General features: G+C 43.1%; 1 protein-coding gene across 6 annotated transcripts in view; it reads left to right on the plus strand.

The window, feature by feature from the left end:
- The window catches only part of znf423 (zinc finger protein 423), a 155814-nt gene that overhangs the window by 56033 nt on the left and 76943 nt on the right, over positions 1-22838 (plus strand). For 4 of the 6 annotated variants that reach the window (XM_061036930.1, XM_061036932.1, XM_061036934.1 and 1 more), the window contains 14 exons: positions 10567-10744; positions 12139-12262; positions 12517-12605; positions 12738-12813; positions 13065-13345; positions 13440-13723; positions 14301-14681; positions 14789-14970; positions 15963-16502; positions 16627-16777; positions 17047-17616; positions 18416-18600; positions 19093-19517; positions 19822-20035. In XM_061036930.1, coding sequence (XP_060892913.1) covers positions 10567-10744; positions 12139-12262; positions 12517-12605; positions 12738-12813; positions 13065-13345; positions 13440-13723; positions 14301-14681; positions 14789-14970; positions 15963-16502; positions 16627-16777; positions 17047-17616; positions 18416-18600; positions 19093-19517; positions 19822-20035 — 3680 coding nt within the window. Of the gene's footprint in view, positions 1-10566; positions 10745-12138; positions 12264-12516; positions 12606-12737; positions 12814-13064; positions 13346-13439; positions 13724-14300; positions 14682-14788; positions 14971-15962; positions 16503-16626; positions 16778-17046; positions 17617-18415; positions 18601-19092; positions 19518-19821; positions 20036-22838 lie in introns of all 6 variants that reach the window. The other 2 variants (XM_061036931.1, XM_061036935.1) reach the window with 1 other exon arrangement.

Here is a 22838-nt window from a genome sequence, read left to right on the forward strand (position 1 = left end):
CTCAGCCTACATACACGACTATGTCACTGTATGTTGTCAGACTTTCATTACAGACTTATTTTGTGGAATTAGAGTGTAATAAAAAACCTTTGGATTACAAAAAGCCTTAGTTTAATATAGCTTTTCATCAATTTGATACACAAATATTCATTGTGTTCCCAGTATTTGACAACATATTTTTAATTTGGAGCGTACTGAACATGACTGATGACATGACTCTTCAGTTCAGGTCCAAATTGCTATCAAAATCTCAGCAATCTTTATTACAAAATCACATCTAAATCACATCAAACAAAGCTTGCTTACACCTACCAACAACACCTACCATATGTATGTACCATGTATACATATTGTTTCGTAGTGTTCCTGTTCCTGTTAATGTAAAATAAGCAAAACCACCCAGAAAATTAAGTTTGCATGAAAAATGTGTCATGAAATTAGCTTCAACATTCAGTCTGACTCAATGTTTCTGCCTCTTTATTTTTTGGTGCATTGCCATTTGTCAGTGCTCGCATGTGTTTGTGTACATTTATGCATATTACTTTCTGGATGGATATAGTGTGTGCCTCTCCCAGTGTGGATTCTTTCTCTCTCCATCTCTCCTGCCGTCTGTGCCTCTAATCCCTGAGTGTGTCACTAATGGCAGGTCCAGGTGTTCTGCTCTGCTCTGTCTCTTCCCTGGGGACTCCTTTTCTGTGTGTGTGTGTGTGTGTGTGTGTGTGTGTGTGTGTGTATGTATTCATCTCATGGGGGGTTTAGGAGCTGTGAGAAGGGGGCTGTCCACGATCCCATCCTCCAGAAGGGAAGGGAGGGAAGGGGAGCGGTGGGCAGGAGGTACCCGCCCCTCGCAGCTTGCTCTTGGGCTTCCCCTGGGCACAGGACCCCCCTCTACCGCTCTCCCCTGGGACTTCGAGAGCCTCATTGCCCCTCAGTTTCTCTCTCTCCTCATTTTCTTTCCGTCTCTGCTTAAATCCATCTCCTGGCAACTTCCATCCCTGCACTGCTTCAGATATTTTCTCTAGCTAGAGAGGCTTTGAAAGGAAAAGTTTTTTTGGGGTGTATTTATACTACATATATGAAAACGGTTTGTTTGTTTACCTGTGTAGATGTGTGTAACAGTGTGTTTGTGTTTTGAACAGCAAGCTCCAGCTGCCTACATCACTTATTTATAGGTCCCATGTACGCGTAGGTGAATGTGGGAGGACTTGTGTGTGTTTGTGTGTGTTATACTGTTGAAGCATCCTAAGATCAATCACATCTGTTTGTTGTGTTTGATTAAAATGATGACTGCACACATAAACCTATATAAGAGTTTCTGGCTAAATGCTAATTATCCATCATTATTCCCAAGGCAGCACTAATCATGCTTTAAAATTATAACTCAGCTGTTATTATTCATAACTGTACGTGCATTATTACAGCTCCATGGATATTTCCTGTAAATGTCCAAGGGGCCTCCTTATGTGCGTGAGTGTGTGTATTTACAAGAAAGTGTGTGCAAAGGTATGAGGCGTGAATCAAGTGTGTCTGCGTGTGTGTGTGTGACTCAGGTGAATGTGTTTCTAGGTTAGCGAGTGGTCTGTCAGTCCACCAAACCTCTTTCTTATAAATAGATGATATAGCCGCCGGCACCTGCACAATGGGACCGAACCACTGTGTGTGTGTGTGTATTCATGAAAGCATGGGTGCGTATGTGGTGTGCTGTATGTGTGTGTTGGCATGGTGTTGTTGTTTATCTAACACTCTGCCTGACAGCTGGTTCTCATTTCCGAGCAAACAAACAGCAGACGAGATGGACAGAGAGCAGGGAGGAGGAGGGAAGGATGAGGAATTTCCTACAAAGGGAATTTGAATTCGCTCAGCCTCATGATTAGTGTCTTGCTCGGAGCTTTGACTGGACGTAAAGAAGCAGGTAAAATGGAAGCTTAGGAAATCAAGGCATGCTGACAGAAAAAGCTTGTTTAGAGAGAATTTAAGGTGAGAGGAAGGTGGTGGGAGGGAACAGATGCACCCTCCCTCAGCCACATGGTGCATGTTTGACTGTAAAGGTAGCTCACTGTGTATGGTCCAGCATTGTGCACTGTTGAAGCCTATTGTAGTGCACATTATTAGTAAAAGAGGTATTTAGTAATAAAAAATAATCCTAAATTGTAACCATGGTGATCATTGGTTAAGGTTGTTGACTGCAAACTGAACTACTGCAAGTTTATGCTCATCCAGGGACTAATTGGCGTAATCTGTCTTCTTTCATATGCGCTGAAAAAAAACTTAGAACAAGCTAAAAAAAAAATCCAGAAAGCACCTAGTGCCCCAGTTTTAACAAAAGACATCACACCTCAATCTGTGCATTTGCTGAAGGGACATACAAGCGGATTTCTCTCTCGTTCGCGCTCTCTCTCCCTCTCTCTCTTGTGCATGCACAAACGATGGCGATAATACGCAGATTGAAAATGTCTGCAATAATATTCAGGGGGCTGTGAATATATGGGCAGACAGCCTGAGTGTCATGTATGTGGGAAACACAGGCCCATTTGAAAAATGAATATCACAGTTCAAAATCACAATCAAGGAAAACAAAAGTACTTAAGGTATACATTTAAATTTTATATACCAAATGGCGGTGCTCAAAATGCAAATGAGGTACAAGAATGCAAAAAGTAGCCGCAATTTTGTTAAAATTATAAAATAGACTACATTCTTATTTCGCACCTGACACTAACATTGCTAGATCCAGCCACGTCTATCATCTTATCATCTAACAGTTGCAACTGTTTTTAGCCCTTGATACCACAGGGGTCTGCAGTATTGCCTCATTTTTTTCAATGTAATACAAGTTCCCATGACACACTTTTGAATTACCAGTCAACCCAATCATCTGATAGTATTAAATTCCTTCTACTTGATTGGTGGAAGCCTCAGATATATAACAACCTTGTGTTCTTTGAGTCTGAATTGACTTTATAATTCAGTAACCTGCACTGACCTTCAGCGCTATGTCGTATGTGTGTTCTCCACTGATGTTTGTGTACAGTATACTTCTGTTTTCTGTGTGGTAGGGACAAACTTGTCATCTGCCAGCTCACTGTCCACCCACCCCCATCCTTAGCCCCCTGCCCCTAACCTTCTGCCCTCAAACACACTCATACACACACACAAACACACACTGCCCATATGGAGCAGTTGGCGCCCAAAAGCGTCCAAAGCAGCCGGACCCATTCCCAGGGCAGAAGGTGAGGGTCCCCACAGCCTGCTTAGTGTGTGTGTGAGTGTGAGTGTGAGTGTGAGTGTGAGTGTGTGTGTGTGTGTGTGTGTGTGTGTGTGTGTGTGTGTGTGTGTGTGTGTGTGTGTGTGTGTGTGTGTGTGTGTGTGTGTGTGTGTGTGTGTGTGTGTGTGTGTGTGTGTGTGTGTGTGTGTGTGTGTGTGTGTGTGTGTGTGTGTGTGTGTGTGTGTGTGTCCATCCAGTCCTCAAGGGCTTGAGTCTTGACAGACTGTTGTATCGTCCTTTCTGTGTGTCCTCTCTGTGGCACTTTTGTGTATGATTTTGCCTTAAATGTGTGTTTGCGTGCGTGTGTGTATTTGTCCCAACAGACTGTGTCCCGCGTGAGCTAAAGGACAGCAGCAGAGGACTGTGGTTCCTCCAAGCATAGGCCGGGGTTTCAGTCCTGTGCATATGTGTGAACTGCTGCACCTTGTTAACATCTTCTAAAATGTGGCTACATGTAACAGATGAAAGTGTGAGTGTTTACTAGGTTGTTATGTTCCTAGGAAACTGTTTTTAATGCTGACTTCATGCAAATTTTGCTAAAGAAAACAGAAAAATCAGACTAGGCAACAAGTGTAAGGTAAGATCATTTAACTTAGCTAAACACATGAATACACCGTCTGCAGGTAAACAATGTCATTTTCTAAGTTTGGCCAATATTAGGTGTGTTAGCACCACCAGCCTCTGGTCCTCCTTGCAGGTTAAATATGTGCTGGTTACCCATCACTCAGGTACAGTGGTTATATGCCTGTTTAACCTGCCAACATACAACTTTGATTCCATTTTCTAGATCAAAATACTGCCAAATCACCTCACGCTACAAGATGCCATTTTACACCGTGCTAGTGTACATTTTTGTAGTAGAGCATCGATGCAGTCTCACAGCAGCCATTTACCAGAGCGACAGCCTTGGCTAGTAGTATGTGGCCGTGTTACAACATTTGAGCGGCAGAAGGCCCAAATTAAAAATCAGGAAGACAGTAGGAAACTGAATTCTTGCTACTGTATTCTCCTCGACTGCCTCAAACAGACAACACAACAGGTAGTTTCAACCAAAGAGGGTGACCGTTCAAATAGACTTTCCTATTGTGCAGTTATCCAAGTTGTGTCAGGCTTATCAGTGACCATGCCAACCCATAAGGTAATCATAGAGTTAGGTAGGAATCTTTCTTGCATAATCTTGTTAAGCTATCCCATGCACCATATGTAGTGTTCTCATGGTGGAGTTGTGTTTCAAAGCCCGGGAGAGGATCAATATTTGTATTGTGGTCTCTAATATTATTTTGGAAACCTCACTCATATCATAAAACAGTTAAACATTATAACGTTCTAAATAAGATAAAGACAGGGACCAGAGAATGACAGATAAGAGTGTGGTAAGCTTGTTTACAATCAGACTTAGCTTAGTATTGCAAAGAGAATTCTATTGTAATTGTGTTATTGTGCTGTTTGTGTAAATTAATGTTTCAGTGTGTTAGCAAGAAAATAAGATTGTGAGTGTGCTGGGCTGCCCAGAGTGAGCCAAGGGTGGAAGTTGTTTTTCTGCCCCCTATGGTGAGTCTGGAGCTGTGTGTGTGTGTGTGTGTGTGTGTGTGTGTGTGTGTGTGTGTGTGTGTGTGTGTGTGTGTGTGTGTGTGTGTGTGTGTGTGTGTGTGTGTGTGTGTGTGTGTGTGTGTGTGTGTGTGTGTGTGTGTGTGTGTGTGTGTGTGTGTGTGTGTGTGTGTGTGTGTGTGTGTGTGTGTGTGTGTGTGTGTGTGTGTGTGTGTGTGTGTGTGTGTGTGTGTGTGTGTGTGTGTGTGTGTGTGTGTGTGTGTGTGTGTGTGTGTGTGTGTGTGTGTGTGTGTGTGTGTGTGTGTGTGGGCGGGCGTAGTCCTGGGGCCATCGGAGGGGGCCTGGGGAGCCGCGGAAGGAGGGATGAGGCAAGAGAGGGATGAGAGGTCAGCATGGGTCTCACTGGGAAAGGTGCTCGTCTGGGCCGATGGCCAAACTGGAAGGTGGAAAGGAGAGTTGGGTGGTCAGAGGGAGAAACGGGCTGATTTTAAGGATTAAAATTTGAGCAGGTAGACAGCTTAACCCAAGGTGAACATATCCATCTGAGGACGAGTTTGAATGCAGGTTTCTTGATAAAATAACACAAGTTCCAATGAGCTAATGGCACTTGGAGATAACCTGTACCTGTACACAGGTCTGTAACAGGTTTGTTACACTTTTACATGACCTGTTTGAAAAGGATATTTCATACTTAATTAGAATAATATAAAACTTTGTATAAAAAGTATTTTTAAAACCTTTATCATTGTCTTTTAAAGTAACCTAACACTACCTTAAGGTGTAATACATTTTTTACTCTGTAAGTCATTTTATTGAAATCGGTTCTGATAGTTAATTAATTGTGTAACCTTCCAAACGGCTTTGAGTATTATTCATTTCTAATTCTTTTGCATGTGTTTGGAGTCAGTTTTAGAGCTGGGAGCAGAAATATTTTTGCTGCTACCAGCTGAGATCCTTTTGATTTAGATATCAAAGCAATAGAAATTAGAGACTTGCATGGATTATATTTCCATTTCGGGCATTTAGCAGATGCTGTTATCCACGGCACACTAATTGAACTAATGTTCTTGAGAGCTGGTTTTCATGTCAGCCAGCCAAGACGTTTATTACATCAGTTTGTGGGTTTACAACTTCATGGCCAAAACCAGCAGAAACCTGGACATACAAGGCAATATTTCAAATATACTTTCTGATGGCTGATAGATTTGATATTAATTACATTTTAGCATCTAAAGTTTCTTTTTGTAAACTTTGCTGCTTTGATGTATTTTCCCTCTGTGTGACAGCCATGACAAAGTGACAGAGTTTGGATAGGGGGGAAGAGGACAGGGGAGGCAGAAACATAAAGAGAGAATGATCAGCGTGTGTGTCTCTTCATTAGAGTGTTTCACCAAGGCTGTGTCCTCCACACGTTGCCACACTGACTCGCCTATTAGAGAGACACACGGGGAGTGCGTTAGTTGTTTGCATGCCTGTGTTTGTGTGCGTCTGTCATTTCAGGTACACTTAGGCGGTCCGTTTAGTTCTCCTCTTTTCTTTTTCCATTTCTTATCACAGACCCCTGGGTTCTCTTCTCTCCTCTCTTTCTCTCTTTTCTCGTCTCCCCTTTTAAAGCGCTGTCTCTTCCCTCTCCTCTGGAGTTCAGAGTCTGTCCATCTGGAACGTCTCCCCCCCCTCCTCCCTCCCACGGTCCCGTCCAGGCCGAGACACAGGGGTGAAGGCCAACACCAGTAGGGGAGAGGCTGTCGGAGGGATGGAGGGAGAGATGTCAGCACTATAATGAGTAACAACATGAAAGCCGACGGAGGGAGGGAAGGAGCGAGGGAGGGAGGTAGTGGAAGAGAGATGAAGACAGAAGAGTAGAGGGACTGCTGGGGACAGAGGGAGGGATGAAGGATAGAGGGAATGGATGGGAAAGGAAAAAGGACTGCAGAGTGAGAGATAAAGCGGGAGCGGAGCGGTTGGGGCCCTGTGGTCCTCCACTCCGCTCCTCTCGTTCATTTTCATTCACCAGAGAAGAAGAGAGAGGAGGAGGAGGAGGAGATGGGGATATGAACAGCGTGCGTCTGCCTGCTCCTGCCTGTTTCTCTTTCTTTCTCCTACTTTTTCCTCCCTCTTTCTTTCCCTCCAGTCCCCCTCCCTAAACCATCCATCCTCCTCATCTTCTCTCGAGGATGCTTCTCTAATTTAACTTTTCATTGAAATTTTCTCCGCACCCCCCTCCCCACCCTCCAGTTTCTCCCAGTTTGTCATTCGGCCTTGTCTTGCCAGGTCCCCTCGCGTCCGACTGACAAAGGCGCCGTTAAAAAGCCGTGTGATCCTCCATTTTAGCGCCAGCCACGCTAGTCAGAGGATTAGGGCTCTTTAATGACGCTAATCTCTCCTCCCCTTCTTTCTCAACAGCCCCCCCCCCCCCCCCCCCCCCCCCCCCCCCCCCTCCAAAAAAAGTGATTTCTCCCTCTTGCTCTGACTGAATCCCCCTCTTGTTCATTTTCTCGTCGTCTCTCCCTCCCACTTCCCCACCTCACAAACTTGACAATGTAACTGACTCACACTGGTGTGTCTTTTAATGGTCCACATGTGTCCACACCAGCACTGTGAAGAAACACTTAGCCAAAGTACTTTTCTTATCCAAGCATGTCTTTGAGAGTGATTTGTGGTGTTTTTTTCTTTAATTATAACTCATCATTTTGGGTTGAGTGTTTCTTTGTGCCGGCGAAAAAAGAGGCAAATGGTGAAAGTGTATGTTGAATGTGTTTTAGATGGTTGAAGTGATGTTTAGAAGTTTAGAAGTCGACCCTGTTGGGTTTGGCAGCAGGGAATGGCTGGGTTGGCAATTTCTAGATGTGCAGCATTTTAACACCAGTCCTGCTAAATTCAAGATTTTGTTGTACAGCTGCTATGGTCAAACAATCCATTACAAGTCATCACAAAGTTGCATGTTCTCTTTAAAGCTCCGTCTTCAACATCCTAAGCTACCTTTTCTCCCAGGCTTTCCAGCTCCAAAAAAAGCTTCCTCTTCTAAAGCCCAACTCCATTTTTACAAAATATTTCACTCTGCAGTAAAGGCATCGATATTTTACTCAAAAGTACATCCCAATGTATTTATTCCTTTTTTTTCCTTTAATCATTTGATCTTTTACAATGTCAGGATCTGACACCATTCATGCTGGCTCAATGTCTTACTGTTTTGTGGTGAGCAGGAGACTTTTTTTTTTTACATATTTATTACATCTTTTTTAAATTATCCAATCAAGTAAAGACTTCAGTAAAGTCCTTCAGTCCAACAATTATAAATACTATAACATTTAGGATGTGTAATGTCTTTTTTTTGTGTGTAGCCAATCAATCAGAAATCTTTGACATCAAACGTTTGCAAAGCAATTCATTGGTTTCAGCACTATAACATCTGGATGAGATGCACATTTAAATGTTTATAAAGCGTCATGTCAGTGCCACAATATTGATCGATGTAGTGGCACTTTCCATGTTTTTTTGTTGATAAACAGTATCATTCACATGAATTGTAGTGAATATTTCTGCTGCCTCCAACACAGAAATGTCCCCCTCCCTCTCTCTGTCTCGTCTACCGTCCTATATGATACAAACTGGATTTTACTGGATTGTAATGAGGTGACTTGTTGTCTTGTTTCTGATTGGTCTAACGAGGGACATCCTCATTCTTGTTGGATTACATGTCAAGTATAATTTGACTTTGAATACAGTTTTCATGAAGTGCAAAGAGGGACACTCTCTTAGAAAATTCAGACACTTGCAAAATGTTGTCTTAGGACAACTTAGCAGAGAAATCTAAATCTCAGACATAAATTACGATTTTAGAAAAGCAACTCTATTAATCTGAAATGAATGTCAGTCTTAGTAATGCTAATAAATGTATCTACATGTTTCAGTTTTCTTCATTATGCTCCCTATCCCTATTGTTCCTGTTATTCTTCTTTCTGTCTTGCTGTTAACTCTTCTCATCATCTCCAGTATTCCTTTTTTCTGATCGATGTTTGTCCTGCACTCTTGTTTTTAATCACTGTGGGCCCTAGCATGACATGCTGTTTGTTTTTCTCCTTCACCACATATCAATACTGCAATTTACTTCTTCATCCTCCTTCCTTCCCTTCTTCATGCTCTCATTTTTTTCCCTGTCTCCCTCTGCCCCATCTGTCTCTCTCACTCAATCGCTCGCTTTCTCTCTCCCTCTCGCCTTGCTGTTAGGCTTCATGTTGATATCTCTATTTCATATATTTTCTTAAGCCTTTTTTAAAATTATTTTCATTATTGCTTCCAGTCAAATTTATAAGTAATGCTTTTACATTTTTTTTTTTAACCCACACACCCCTGCAGAGTTCTATTTGCTCATCGCCATGCCTACATTTTCTCAGCGATCGATTCATCACAAGAATCTGTTCCACCCCCTCTCTGCAAGCCTCAGTACACAGTAGACCACACACACACACACACACACACACACACACACACACACACACACACACACACACACACACACACACACACACACACACACACACACACACACACACACACACACACACACACAGCAGACACTCAAGATTGTGGTAGGAGTTTGTTGAGGTAAAACAGAGTGTGCTTTGCAGAGGTTTCTAAAATTATCAGGAGAAACTTCCCCCCTGCACATGTGTCTGTGTTCATGTAATGGAGTATTGGCTTTGTGATAAATATTGGCACAAATCAAGTCAGACTTTTTTCACTCTAGTTTTCCTTATTTTCTCTCTTTGATTTGTTGCTGGCCCAGTTGATATAGATATCAGATAAAAGCAAAGAAAACAGCCTCCCTCTCTCTCTCTCTCTCCCGCCTTTACATTTTTCAGGCAAATGCTAAATGGCCTTACTGTGCTTCACAGAGCGCACAAAGAGGAGCAGAACAATATCAAGCATTATTCAGCCCCTCTTTTGTCGCCTTGAACCCACTCTGAAGTGTCTATTATTAAAGGAGTCTTGGCCTTTTTGTCGCCTCTGTGCCAGACTGCACAGGAGGGCGAAAAAAAAAGAGGGAGACAGGAAAAAAAAGGAAAGGAGCAATGCATAATCTCCAATGTATGACAGATAAAGGGAGTGAATATCGCCATCTTTCCGCTCTGCTCTCCACATCTCCTAATCGCTTTTCCGACGTTTCAATCTGCCAAGGCCCTAATGAAAATATGATGAGGCGGATCTATGGTCCTTGGGGACGGATGGAGGGATGGGAGGGGAGGGGAGGTGAGGCGAGGGATGGAACGAGGGATGGCTGCAGAGGGAGGATGAAGGGAGAGAAAATACACTCTGTCCTTATTTCTGGGCTCCGTCGGGGATACATAGTTCTTGGAGCTTTCTATTTAGATGTTGCTGCTGCTGGAGTGTCTCTCTCTCTCTTCCTATTCATTCTCTCTTCATCTCTGCCATCCTCATTTTCCATCTGTTTGTGTGTGTGTGTGTAGCCAGGATAAATGTGTTTATTTTTTTGTTTATATCCTCTTTTTCTCATTTGAACTCCCACAGGGTGGCTCTCCCGCCTCCTACCTTCCAAGAAAGATGTAACTTCTTCATAATCATTCTAATGCTCCCTGTCTTACCCCCACTTTTTTTCTGTCTGTGCATGCCTGTCTCTTCTTTTTTTTTTTATAAATCCTGCAGCTGTGTGCACAATGTTTATGTGTGTTTCTTTCTTACAGATGGATCAATGCATTTTTTAAAATGTCTGTTTCTGTGTCCCTCTCTGTCAGATGGAGATGATGACGCAGCAGGGCTGTCCTGGGTGCCTTCCTCGCCCTCCAGTAAAGATGTGGCATCGCCCTCGCAGATGCCAGACGGATGCTGTGACCTCGGCATGGCCACCGGCGGGGAGGAGGAAGGAGGCGCCGGTCTGCCGTACCCCTGCCAGTTCTGTGACAAGTCCTTCAGGTATAAAAGCTCACATGACACATGGTGTGTTAGAGACATCAACACCAGTGTCATATTTGGCTGTTTAGTTGCATCTTCATATCCCACTCATGAATATCAATATGTACATGAATAAACAGTATTTTCCATATTACCATGGTAACATAGACCACTCAGGCAAACAGTGAAAAGAATGAGGTGAATACATTTCTCACTTAGCTCTCCAGGGACTAACTCGAGACCCATTTTAAGAACAGCTGTCACATACACCATAAAGTCATCATCATAGTTCTCTATTTCCATCTTTTCCCCGGATGTCCTCTTATCTGTCTCCCTGTCATGACGCTGAATGGATTTATGTCGTTATATTTCAGTTTAATTTCAGCTCACCTGAGAAACCTAAAGCTCTGTGAGGAACGTTGGGTGGGTGTTGATGTAGGCGACCTTTGAGGACAAATCTGTGCCCGTTAGCTGTTTTGTTCTTTACATATGAAAGTAGTGCTTAACAAAACAGTCAAATGCATCACTTATCATGAACCTTTGCAGTGAAAAATGTAAAAAAAAGAAGAAGGCTGTTTCTGCAGCAACCGTTTCAGGCTTAAAGAGGTCATATTCTGCCCTTTTTGGGGTTTGTATATTTAATATATGTACCTACTAAAGTATGTTCACAATAGTTAAAGTTATAAAAAAGTGTCTGTTTTCATGTACTGCCGCTCCATGCATCTGCTCGCTTCTGACTCTCTCTCTAAGGCTCTGGAGTGTCCACGTTCAGAGTCCCCACGTGGGCCAAGTCTGATCTGATTGGTCTGCCGATCCACTCTGTCGTTATTGGTCAGTTGCTCAACACGCTTCTCGGAAATTTCAACATGAGCTGCTGGGCTTGCCACAACGAGCCAATGGGCTTAGATCAGTGATATCACACTGACAAATTTTTATCAAGGGGGGCTAGAACCGAGCATTACATGCAGCTACTGCTACAGCTAACAGGAGGACGTAGGAGAAGCCGCGTTTCCGCGGACTTTGAATTTTTGCACATAGATGTGACTAAACATGCACAGGACACATGGAAAACACACTAAAGAGCATATAAAACCAGAAAAAGCATAATATGGGACCTTTTAAAAATAAGAAATCGACAGTATGAAGTCAATCTTTGTGCTAATGGTCTTGTTTTTGTAGCTTTACGGTGAACATGTTTCTGTCAACAGGAATTAACATGCCAAAGCAACAGAAACCAACAGTCACAGTCATCAGTGTGTACATGCTACTTAAATTTTTTTGACAGCTATGATGTCATATTTAGTTTATTTGTCTCTTTTGTAAAATACTTCAGTGCCAATGAAATGAAAGATGATCTTTTCATCTTGACTGTTTTTATCTTGATTGTTCATCTTACTCCTTTTGATCCTCCTCAGCCGTCTGAGTTACCTGAAGCGCCACGAGCAGATCCACAGCGACAAGCTGCCTTTCAAGTGTACCTTCTGCAGCCGCCTGTTCAAACACAAAAGGAGCAGAGACCGCCATGTCAAACTCCACACAGGTAGTTATTTATATCAGGCTTTAAGGCGTGCTAACTATGCATTTTCATACTATGATATAATGCTTGTAGACTCATTTAATGAACTTGTGTTTGTTTTGGCTGTTCAATAATGAATATATGAGAATTGCAGAACCAGAATGGAGTCAGGAGTTTTTCTTCTCAATAGTGGCACCAAGTTCAGGCCACACCTGTGTTCGAGCTGTCAGAGTTTTGAGATCTATAGTTTGTTTTTAAAATGATCTTTCATAAATCTGATTCAGGAGATAAGAAGTATAGTTGTCAGGAGTGTGAAGCTGCCTTCTCTCGCTCTGATCACCTGAAGATCCACTTGAAGACACACAGGTACGAGCGTCTGATTCTGTCATAAAATACAAACTTTATGTTGATTAAAATAAGATGCATTGTAAATCAAGAACTCCGAAACTGCTTGTGAATCATCAGTTTGAATTTGATTTCTCTAATTGAAACATCCAGCTCCAGCAAACCGTTTAAGTGCAGCGTTTGTAAGCGTGGCTTCTCCTCCACCTCGTCACTGCAGAGCCACATGCAGGTAAAAGTTACCCTGTTCTTTTTGATGCTATGAAGAATGTGCTTATTATTTCTTTCTTTACAAACAAAAAAGTAAATCAATAATCAGCATGAGAAGGAGACACAATTAATACATTTTCTTCTTCTAATAAGTACACAAGTTAAAGGGAAAAGTAGCAGGAGGCCTTCAATGGTTGTCATCCTGAAAATGGTTGCCTCAGTATTTCACAACACAAGCAGCTCTAAATCTGAACTACTTTTTGACTGTTTCAGGCTCACCGCAAGAATCGAGAGCACCTCGCCCTGAGAAGTGAGAGAGATGGTGGGAAGAAGGGAGCAGGAGGAGATGGTGACCTGGAGCACGACCTGTATATGTGTGATTACTGTGAGGAGACATTCAGCCTTACAGATGAGCTGGAGAAACACGTCCTGACCAGACACCCCCAGCTGTCTGACCGAGCCGACTTGCAATGCATCCATTGTCCTGAGATCTTTCTCGACGAGCCTTCTCTCCTCACACATATTGAAACACAGCATGCTAACCGCAAGCACAAGTACTGCAGAGCTTTGCTTTTTAAAGTTTTAAAAACAGCTGATTATATTAAAATGCGGTGCTTGATTTGAAACTATCTTTGTCTGTATCCACAGATGTCCTGTGTGCTCAGAACAGTTCCCTTCTGTAGAGGACGTTTACTGCCACCTTGACAGCCATCGCCAGCCTGACTCGTCCATTCACAGCGCTGCTAGTCCTGATCCTGCGCTCGGCAGTGTGGCCTCAATGAGCTCCGCGACTCCAGATTCTAGTGCCAGCCTGGAGAGAGGCTCCACGCCAGACTCTACCCTTAAGCCCGGCCATGGCAGTGAACGAGGTCGCAGAAGAGGCACAGAGTCCGTGGACGACATCGGGATTAGCCTAGTTCATCAAGGTGGAGGTATGGTAGGCCTACAGTAGTTACACAAATTCAGATTTGCCAGTCCAGTTACATATCTTGATTTAAAAGCCAACACTTGGCTTAAAAGTGTAAACTACTTTTAAAGGCTTTATGTGATTTTTCACACTTGAATGTAATATAAATCAAGTCTATCCTCTGAAAATAACTCTGTGAGTCATGACTGTCTACAATGGGTGTAACACCCGAGTCCCACTGTCTGTGATGTTTTCAGAGTTTTCAGAGTCCTATCTTCACTTTGTTTACATCGCCCGGACGGCCGGCTCATCCCCTCTCGTATAAAAGTTGTTTAATTGAGGGACTAGAGAAAAGAAGAATAACATACTGTACTCACTGCTTAACTGTGTTTCTAGATCACGCTCATTTCAGGTAAATTTACATGCAGTGTGAAGACACGAGCATAATAAAGATCACTAGCATTAGCATGCTAACACAACAATGCACCGCAAGTTGTTTTGGTTTCATGCTGGTGCTCAAGGGCGACATCTGCTGGATCAAAAAAATCACATATAAAGCCTTTAAAGTTTGAATGTGGACGTTTATCTGTTTGTCTCTACAGTGGGAGGGGGGAACTGGGGTAAAGTGACCTACTCCTGCCCCTACTGCTCGAAGAGAGACTTCCACAGCCTGGCCGTGTTGGAGATCCATTTGAAGACCATCCATGCAGATAAGCCGCAGCAGAGTCACACATGTCACCTGTGCTTGGAAACACTGCCAACCCTTTACAACCTCAACGAACATGTGCGCAAAGCTCACCGCGGCAGTGGAGGAAGTGTTGGAACAGCGGCAGCGACTTTTCCCCTGTTGCAGTTTACTAATGTCACAGCGTTTCACTGTAACTACTGCCCAGACATGTTTGGTGACATCAACTCTCTTCAAGAACACATCAGAGTGTCGCACTGCCTACCTGGTGGGATTGTGGCAGGATCCACAACATTAGGTCTGTTGTGGAAGAAAGTTACTCGTTCTGATCAATTGAAAATAGCTAAAGTTTAAATTATCATATTCTAAGAAATCTAACAATGTAACTGTATTTCTCAATCTTAGAGGGAAACCATGCCTTCTTCTGCAACCAGTGCTCTATGGGGTTCTTGACGGAGACCTCATTGACCGAACATATTCAGCAGACGCACTGCAACTCAGCCACGGGGGGCGGAGCTTCGTCCGGAGGAGCCGTGGCCAAACTGGAGTCTCCTGTACTGCAGTCTGCATCTCAATCTTTCATGGAGGTGAGAATCAAGAATATGCCAACAATTTCATTTCCATAACAAACTCTTTATCTTGACTGCTTTCTGAGGCCCACCGCATGACTCAACCTTTCAGAGTCTGCGTTTGAAAGGCGCTGTTAATCAGAGGCTGTCCTGATGAGCAGAGGGCTGATTCCTGTTTAATTGGGTAGATTCTTGGACTCCGTGTAGTGTTAAATGGAGCATATTGCTAAATTCAAATGAAGGATCTCGGTTCATTTTGCCATGTGATTAACTTTATGAGCTGAGTCTGCTGTTAATGACTCTTTAGGTTCTGCCGTTTTGCTGGCCTGGAGTTTCTCAGTTCATGGTCACATTGGCTGTGCAACAAATTTATCAATATGAACAACTGTCCATCCATTTCTTTTGTTTCTAACTTTTGTTTATTTTGAAAATGACATGGTTTTAGGTTTCAGTCTCCAAATATTTTATTATATGTATATATATATTACTCCTAATTTTATTATATCTTGTAATTGTAACGGGTGTGCCTGTCCTGCTGAAGTTCTAAACTTCACTGGATGCACATCTGTTACTGGTCGTGATATCTGCGTTGTGTTCTGGTGTTGCGTTGAAAGAAGAAGTACTCGGACCACGATCTGCTACTGGTTTCTCATTTATTGTGAACCGTGCTGGCTGCTGCATCTTCTCTCAGTGAGCTTAGCGCGGACTCAGAGAAGCACAACACATGATGTCACGCACACTGCGACCTCTTTAAGTGACAGTAAAGGTATTAACAGTTGAACTTCAGTGAGCCACAAAACACACATTAAACATTTTAAAACGAATATTTCTTCAATGTTTATCAGGATTTGGTGAAGTTTCAAATATAAAATAATAATAATAATTTTAACCTGGTTACATAATGTAGTGACGACTTTAGTTCCTGACCTGTGCTTTCTCTGTCAAAGAAGTCAAAACAGTATTTGCAAATGTTCCTCTGAAAAAAGTAAAAAATGATTTTCTGTGCACAGGTTTACTCCTGCCCTTACTGCACCAATTCTCCAATCTTCGGCTCACTCCTCAAGCTCACCAAGCATATAAAGGAGAACCACAAGAACATCCCGCTGGCCAACAACAAGCGGCAGGCAAAGGTCGCAGACCTCAGCCCGGCCTCCTCGGATGTAGAGATCTCCTCCCCGAAACGCCACAGACTGGGAGGGGACTCCACACCCTCCATGGGGAGCAACGGGGACTACCCTTGCAACCAGTGTGACCTGCGGTTTGCGAGCTTTGAGGGTTTCCAGGCCCACCTGAAGTCCCACCTGGAGATGCTGCTGAGGCGCCAGTCCTGCCCTCAGTGCAACAAGGAGGACTTTGAATCCCAGGAGGCATTGCTTCAACACTTAACAGTGCACTACACCACCACGTCCACCCAGTATGTGTGTGAGAGCTGTGATAAGCAGTTCTCCTCAGTTGATGACCTGCAGAAACACCTGCTGGACATGCACACATTTGTCCTTTACCACTGCACGCTCTGCCAGGAGGTCTTTGACTCCAAGGTCTCCATTCAGGTAAATGAGACAGCCTCCGTCTTTTGAAAATAATTGTGTTACGGTTTGTAAATTTAATATCATAATGAAATAACCACATGAATGAACCTTCTTTTCTTATTTCCCTCTACTTTATCACTTTCAGGTACATTTGGCGGTAAAACATAGCAATGAGAAGAAGCTGTTTCGCTGCACAGCGTGTGCCTGGGACTTCAGGAAGGAGGCGGACCTTCAGCTCCATGTTAAGCATAATCACCTGGGACAGAGGTCAGGCCTCCCAGGTGGGCTCGGGACAGGTACAGTACACCTTTCCTATTATCATGGTGTCCAATTTAGTATTATTCAGGCCTGAATATCTGAAAAAAGGGCTTATGATCATGATGTTTATTGATCGGTAGAAAATAATGCAAATAAACAAAAAAAAGCATTTAGAAATCAAGTCAAAAATATCTAACATCAACTAGCAAAAGAAAAACCTTAATTGGTTGAGTGTTAATGTGACAGCAATCTTGTAGGTTAAACTGAGCTTGAATCTGCACATCTAAATTTCACGTCTGTCCAACAGGGCTCAAGCCTCGTAAGTGCATCTTCTGTGGAGAGACGTTTGGAACCGAGGTGGAGCTCCAATGCCACATCACCACACACAGCAAGAAGTTCACATGTCGCTTCTGCGGCAAAGCGTTCCATGCCCTCTCACTGCTGGAGAGACACCTGAGGGAGAAGCACTGTATCTTCGAGGGTGGCAACATCACTGGCAATGGAGGTGGTACAGGGAGCAGCGGGAGTCAGAACGGGACACCCAATGGGCTGGCGACGTCCTCTAAGCGAGGAGGAGGAGGAGGAGGAAGTGGTGGAAATGGAGGTGCGGGAGGCATTGAGAGAGCAACAGTGGCAGCTGCTGAACAAGCTGACCTGCAGAACATGTTGCTGAAGAGTGGAGGGGTTGGAGGAGGAGGAGCCGGTCAGGGGGGAGATACAGTCAACAGCCATGAGGCGAGCGGAGGTGAGGAAGAGCTGGACAATTCAGAGCCCATGTATGCCTGTGATATCTGTGGTGCAGCCTACACCATGGAGTCCCTGCTACAGAACCACCGGCTGCGTGACCACAACATTCGACCCGGAGATGATGACGCCTGTAAGATTTGTTTTTATTCAACAACTATGTGCTTTACCGTTTAGTAACTGCATATTAAAAAAATGCTTAAGCCTGGTTCACACTGTGCGATTTTTCCCCGTTTGTATAAAAGTGGGGTGTCATGTCAGCTCACACTGTACGACTGAATTGTTTACGACGCCCAACCAGACCTTGAGATTGACGTGCTCACACTGTACGACCTGATTGTTGGACACGGCCGGAGAGCTCACACTGTACGAGTGAAATCGGGACGGAGCGTTGACAATTGTTAATAAAGTTTGATTTGAAAAAAAAACAAAGGACGACGGTTGGTGAAAGAGAAGGAAGTGGAAGTTGTTGTAGGATATAGAAAAGTTGATACAATTGTACATATATAGATACAAGTTTCAGAAAAGTGCTGCACTGATGATCTGTACAGAAAAGTAAAAAAAAAACAAAAAAAAAACGCTGGGTTGCATCCTGCCGCTGGTTGCCATGACTACAGTCCTCCCTTGTCTCTCATGATTATATTGTAGTCACACACAACTTCTGCCGGACCCTTTCATGATGTAATCTTAAAGATTTTAAATTCTAAATATCAAACATGTTTGAAATAAATCGTGGCATCCCCGACGATCGCCGGGAAGATCGGGGACGTTAAGATTGGATCTTTGTACCGCTCACACTACAAGATAATCGGAGCTCAAATTGGCCCGATTATCCTGCAGTGTGAGCCAGGCTTTAGTCCTATGTAAATAAAGTAGAGCTGTACTCATAATGATGTGTCACTGATGATTTAAAAAGTACCTTTATGTACCAGGTTCTCGAAAGAAGAAGGCAGACTTCATCAAGGGGAACCACAAGTGCAACGTGTGCTCCAGAACATTCTTCTCTGAGAGCGGCCTTCGTGAGCACGCTCAGACACACCGCGGCCCAGCCAAACACTACATGTGTCCGATATGTGGCGAGCGCTTCCCCTCTCTGCTCACCCTCACCGAACACAAGGTACTGTTACATTTACTATTTTTTTCTGAGTGTATTTCAGCCTGTTATTAGGAGCTTTATGTGTAGGGAACAAAGTGAGTGCGTACCCTCACAGGTATAACAACACAGCCGTCATGTTGTTGTTTTTCACTTGTCTTACCTTTTAGTCGCTTTCTGTCTGCGTACCGGTCTTTTGATCCTGAAACTTCTCTAGCTGCTTTGATTGTTAAATTGTCCTTGGAGAGGCAATTTGTGCTGCTCCATACAACATGAACAAATGTTTGCATATTCAGAAAAAAGTATTGTGCAAAGAAATGCAGTCAGTTATGACAACAATTTTATCTGTATGTTTATTTTTATATGAAAGAGTAACAAGTAAGTAAAACATTACTAAGATCACCATATTGATTATGATAATATATTTTTGTTTTGATACATATTTGCAAGTAATTTAATGACTTTATACTTTGTGTTTCATTGTATTTATACATTTTGTGTGCTCTCTGTCTGCAGGTGACCCACAGTAAGAGCCTGGACACAGGAACCTGTCGAATCTGTAAGATGCCGCTGCAGAGCGAGGAGGAGTTTATAGAGCACTGCCAGATGCACCCTGACCTCCGCAACTCGCTCACCGGCTTCCGCTGCGTCGTCTGCATGCAGACGGTCACCTCCACCCTTGAGCTGAAGATCCACGGCACCTTCCACATGCAGAAGCTCTCCACTGGTTCTGGACTTTCAGGAACTGTAGGAGGGAATGGAATTGGAGGAGGAGGAGCAGGGGGAAATGGCTCAGCTTCGTCGTCCCCTAACGGGCAGCTTCAGCAGCATAAGCTGTATAAATGCGCCTTCTGCCTAAAAGAGTTCAAGAACAAAGGGGAGCTAGTGAAGCTGGATGTCAACGGCCTGCCTTATGGCCTCTGTGCCGGCTGCATGAGCAGGTAGGGAGCTGTTTTTTATTATTAAGCTTCCATGCAGACAGACAGAGATTTTTTTCAACAAAAAAAAAGGAATTCTGTGCTTGTTATTTCAGAATTTTCAAACATTTTTATATTAATAATGTTTTTCTCCTTAACACAATCACCACAAAGCACACCTCCTTACAGATTATTCTCCATGGCGTACATGGAAAAACATACCTGCATTTATTTGGACAGAGTTTTGGATAGAGAATAATTGTATTGCACAAGTGTTTTAACATGAAAAAAAAAAAGGTAAAATAAATAAAATGCTCAATCAAAACAGGGGTACAAACGGCCAAAGCCCCAGCCAAGGAGGAGCTGCAACGCCCGGGGATACGCAGGGAGAGAAGGCCCTGGCCGGGCTGCGGTGTCCGGAGTGTGGGGTGAAGTTTGAAAGCCTGGAGGATTTGGAGAGCCACGTTCAGACAGATCACCCCGAGGTCAGCCCTGAAACCAGCGCATCAGGAAAGAAGGCTGAGGCTTCACCTGCACCTAAGGTGAGATAAGATAGACTGAGATATTACTGGAAGGTAAATGCTTTTCTGGAGTTTGATTTGGCTTTGGCAACACTTTTGGCTAAGGTGAGGAGGAATCTTGGTAACCTGAGTCTATTTAGAAAAAAAACAGTATTTATTTTCATTTTATCTAATCTTGACCTTTGAAACAGACTGCAAGTAAAGATCCTAGAACCAAAGATTTTAAGTTCCTGTTCTATTCTGCTTGATGTAGGTCAGATAATATGAAAGGAGCTGATCTAGAATAGCCTGTAAATAAGAATAGGCCAGTAACATGTGGACAGGTAAAAACCAACAAGTGCATACAACAAACAGGGAGTTTACATATTCTAATGTTAAAAACTATCATATGCTCTCCAGGTATAGGGAAAAGTATTTTCAATGACTGGTATTCAAAGGGTCTAAGATTTGTGGCTGATTTATTTCAAAATGGTGATTTTATGTCATTCAATCAACTCCAGACCAAATACAGAATACCAAACAGCCACTTCTTTGGTTTTCTCCAAGTTAGGCATTTTGTCCAATCAGATCTGATTATCCCCACTGATCAACCATTGTTGAGCTCAATTGAAAGTTTTCTTCTCAATTTTAGTTTAAATGCTCTCAATGACAGAAAAATAATTTGCCTTTTTTATGACAAATTACATCCTATTAATTGTGATAGGGTTGAGAGAACTAGGGAATTATGGGAAAGGGACTTGGAGGTTGAACTTAGTGCAGAGGCATGGTCAGGTACCTTTGTTTCAGCTAGGAAAATCTTTACATGTAATCGACTCAAAGAAAGCCAATACAGAATATTACATAGACTTCAGCGAACACCACAATTTTTAAACAAAATGAATCCTCAGATCTCCGCCCTCTGTGTGAAGTGTAAAAAAGAAGTAGGAACTTACTATCACTGTGTTTGGCAATGTCCCTTAATATCCAAGTATTGGAAAAATGTTGCCCAGGAGCTTGGCTTAATTTTTCACAGAACAATAAAACTAGAGCCCGCATTGTTTCTCCTGAACTTACCTACGCAACAGTTTTCTCTATCAACAGGACAGCTCGTTCTAAAGGGTAAACTTCTGCTCCTAGCGAGGCGATGTATTCTGTTTCAGTGGATTCAGGAGAAGCCTCCATCAGTCACGCAGTGGTACAGAGAAACATTTAAGGTTTTTCCTATGGAACACCTCAGTGCTAAATTAAAGGGCAATAACAACCTATTTTATAATATTTGGCAACCCTTCATAGATTATCTTCCCACTGATCTGGTTGGCTTATTGCAGAAAGGGTGCCCACACTTTATCTTCAAAAATACATCATAGTCATGTTTTTCCCTTTGACATGTAATTTAGGTAGATAAGATTGTATCTGGTATGATATATGTTATTACGACCCATGTATGTTATTATTTTTATTTTTAAATATATATATATATTTTTATTTTTATTTTCATTCAGTAATTTGGCTACGTCTGTGCTGTCTTGTTCTGTGTTTGTTATGTTAAAAAAATGAATAAAATATATATTAAAAAAAACAAAAAACTATCATGATTTGCATCTCCAATATTATTACTATTATTATCACAAAAGAGGCTGCGTTAAGGGAAATGAAGCCTCACACTATCTAAATATGGACAAAAAAATACATCTTAATATGAAAAAACTGCATTTAGCAGGTAGAGACATCTTTAGGAGTTAATGAAACCCAAAAATCATGCTGCTGGTGTGTGTGTGTGTGTGTGTGTGTGTGTGTGTGTGTGTGTGTGTGTGTGTGTGTGTGTGTGTGTGTGTGTGTGTGTGTGTGTGTGTGTGTGTGTGTGTGTGTGTGTGTGTGTGTGTGTGTGTGTGTGTGTGTGTGTGTGTGTGTGTGTGTGTGTGTGTGTGTGTGTGTGTGTGTGTGTGTGTGTGTGTGTGTGTGTGTGTGTGTGTGTGTGTGTGTGTGTGTGTGTGTGTGTGTGTGTGTGTGTGTGTGTGTGTGTGTTCTGATGCCTCTGTGTTTTTAGCTTGCGAGCGTGCTCGTGTGTATGTCGGTGTGTGTCAGCTGAACCCCACTGGGTCCTGCGGCTGGGGCGTGCTGAGGCATTGTGGGAGCTGTTCGCTCTACTTGATATTGACAGTCAGCCTCCCCGGGACTTTGCGGCATGTCTGTCTATGTGTGTGAGAGTGTGTACTGGCAAGTGCGTGTGTCTGTCTGTTCGGAGTGTGCGTGTGTAAGAAAGTGTGTGTTGGAGGCAGTTCCAAGGGACACTCTCTGTCTTACCTGCACCTTTGTTTCTGCTTAGTCTAACAGCACAAAGCAGACAAAGTAGGATTTCTGTGTGTGTGTGTGTGTGTGTGTGTGTGTGTGTGTGTGTGTGTGTGTGTGTGTGTGTGTGTGTGTGTGTGTGTGTGTGTGTGTGTGTGTGTGTGTGTGTGTGTACTCAGTTTAGCAGGCTGGAGAGATAGTGGAAGTGGGGCCTTTGTGTATTTTGTATGTGTTTGTGCATGAGTGATCGCTGTGTGCCATGAATGGATAAGCAGAGCCTCCTCTTCTCTCTCTCTCTTTGTTTCTCTGTCTCTCTCCCTTGTTTCTCTGGCTCTTTCTATGTCTTTCTCTCTTTTTTTTGTCCTCTTTTCTTCCACACTCCTTCCTTCTGTTTCTGTTTCATTGCCTCTTCCCTTAATCTTTTTTCCTGTTCACTCCCTCCCTTATTCATTTCTGTCCTTCTCTCTCATTCTCTGCAGAGGTCCTAGATGTGTGTGTGTGTGTGTGTGTGTGTGTGTGTGTGTGTGTGTGTGTGTGTGTGTGTGTGTGTGTGTGT

The sequence above is a fragment of the Labrus mixtus genome, chromosome 4 (genome assembly GCF_963584025.1).
Source record: "Labrus mixtus chromosome 4, fLabMix1.1, whole genome shotgun sequence".
Lineage (NCBI taxonomy): Eukaryota > Metazoa > Chordata > Actinopteri > Labriformes > Labridae > Labrus > Labrus mixtus.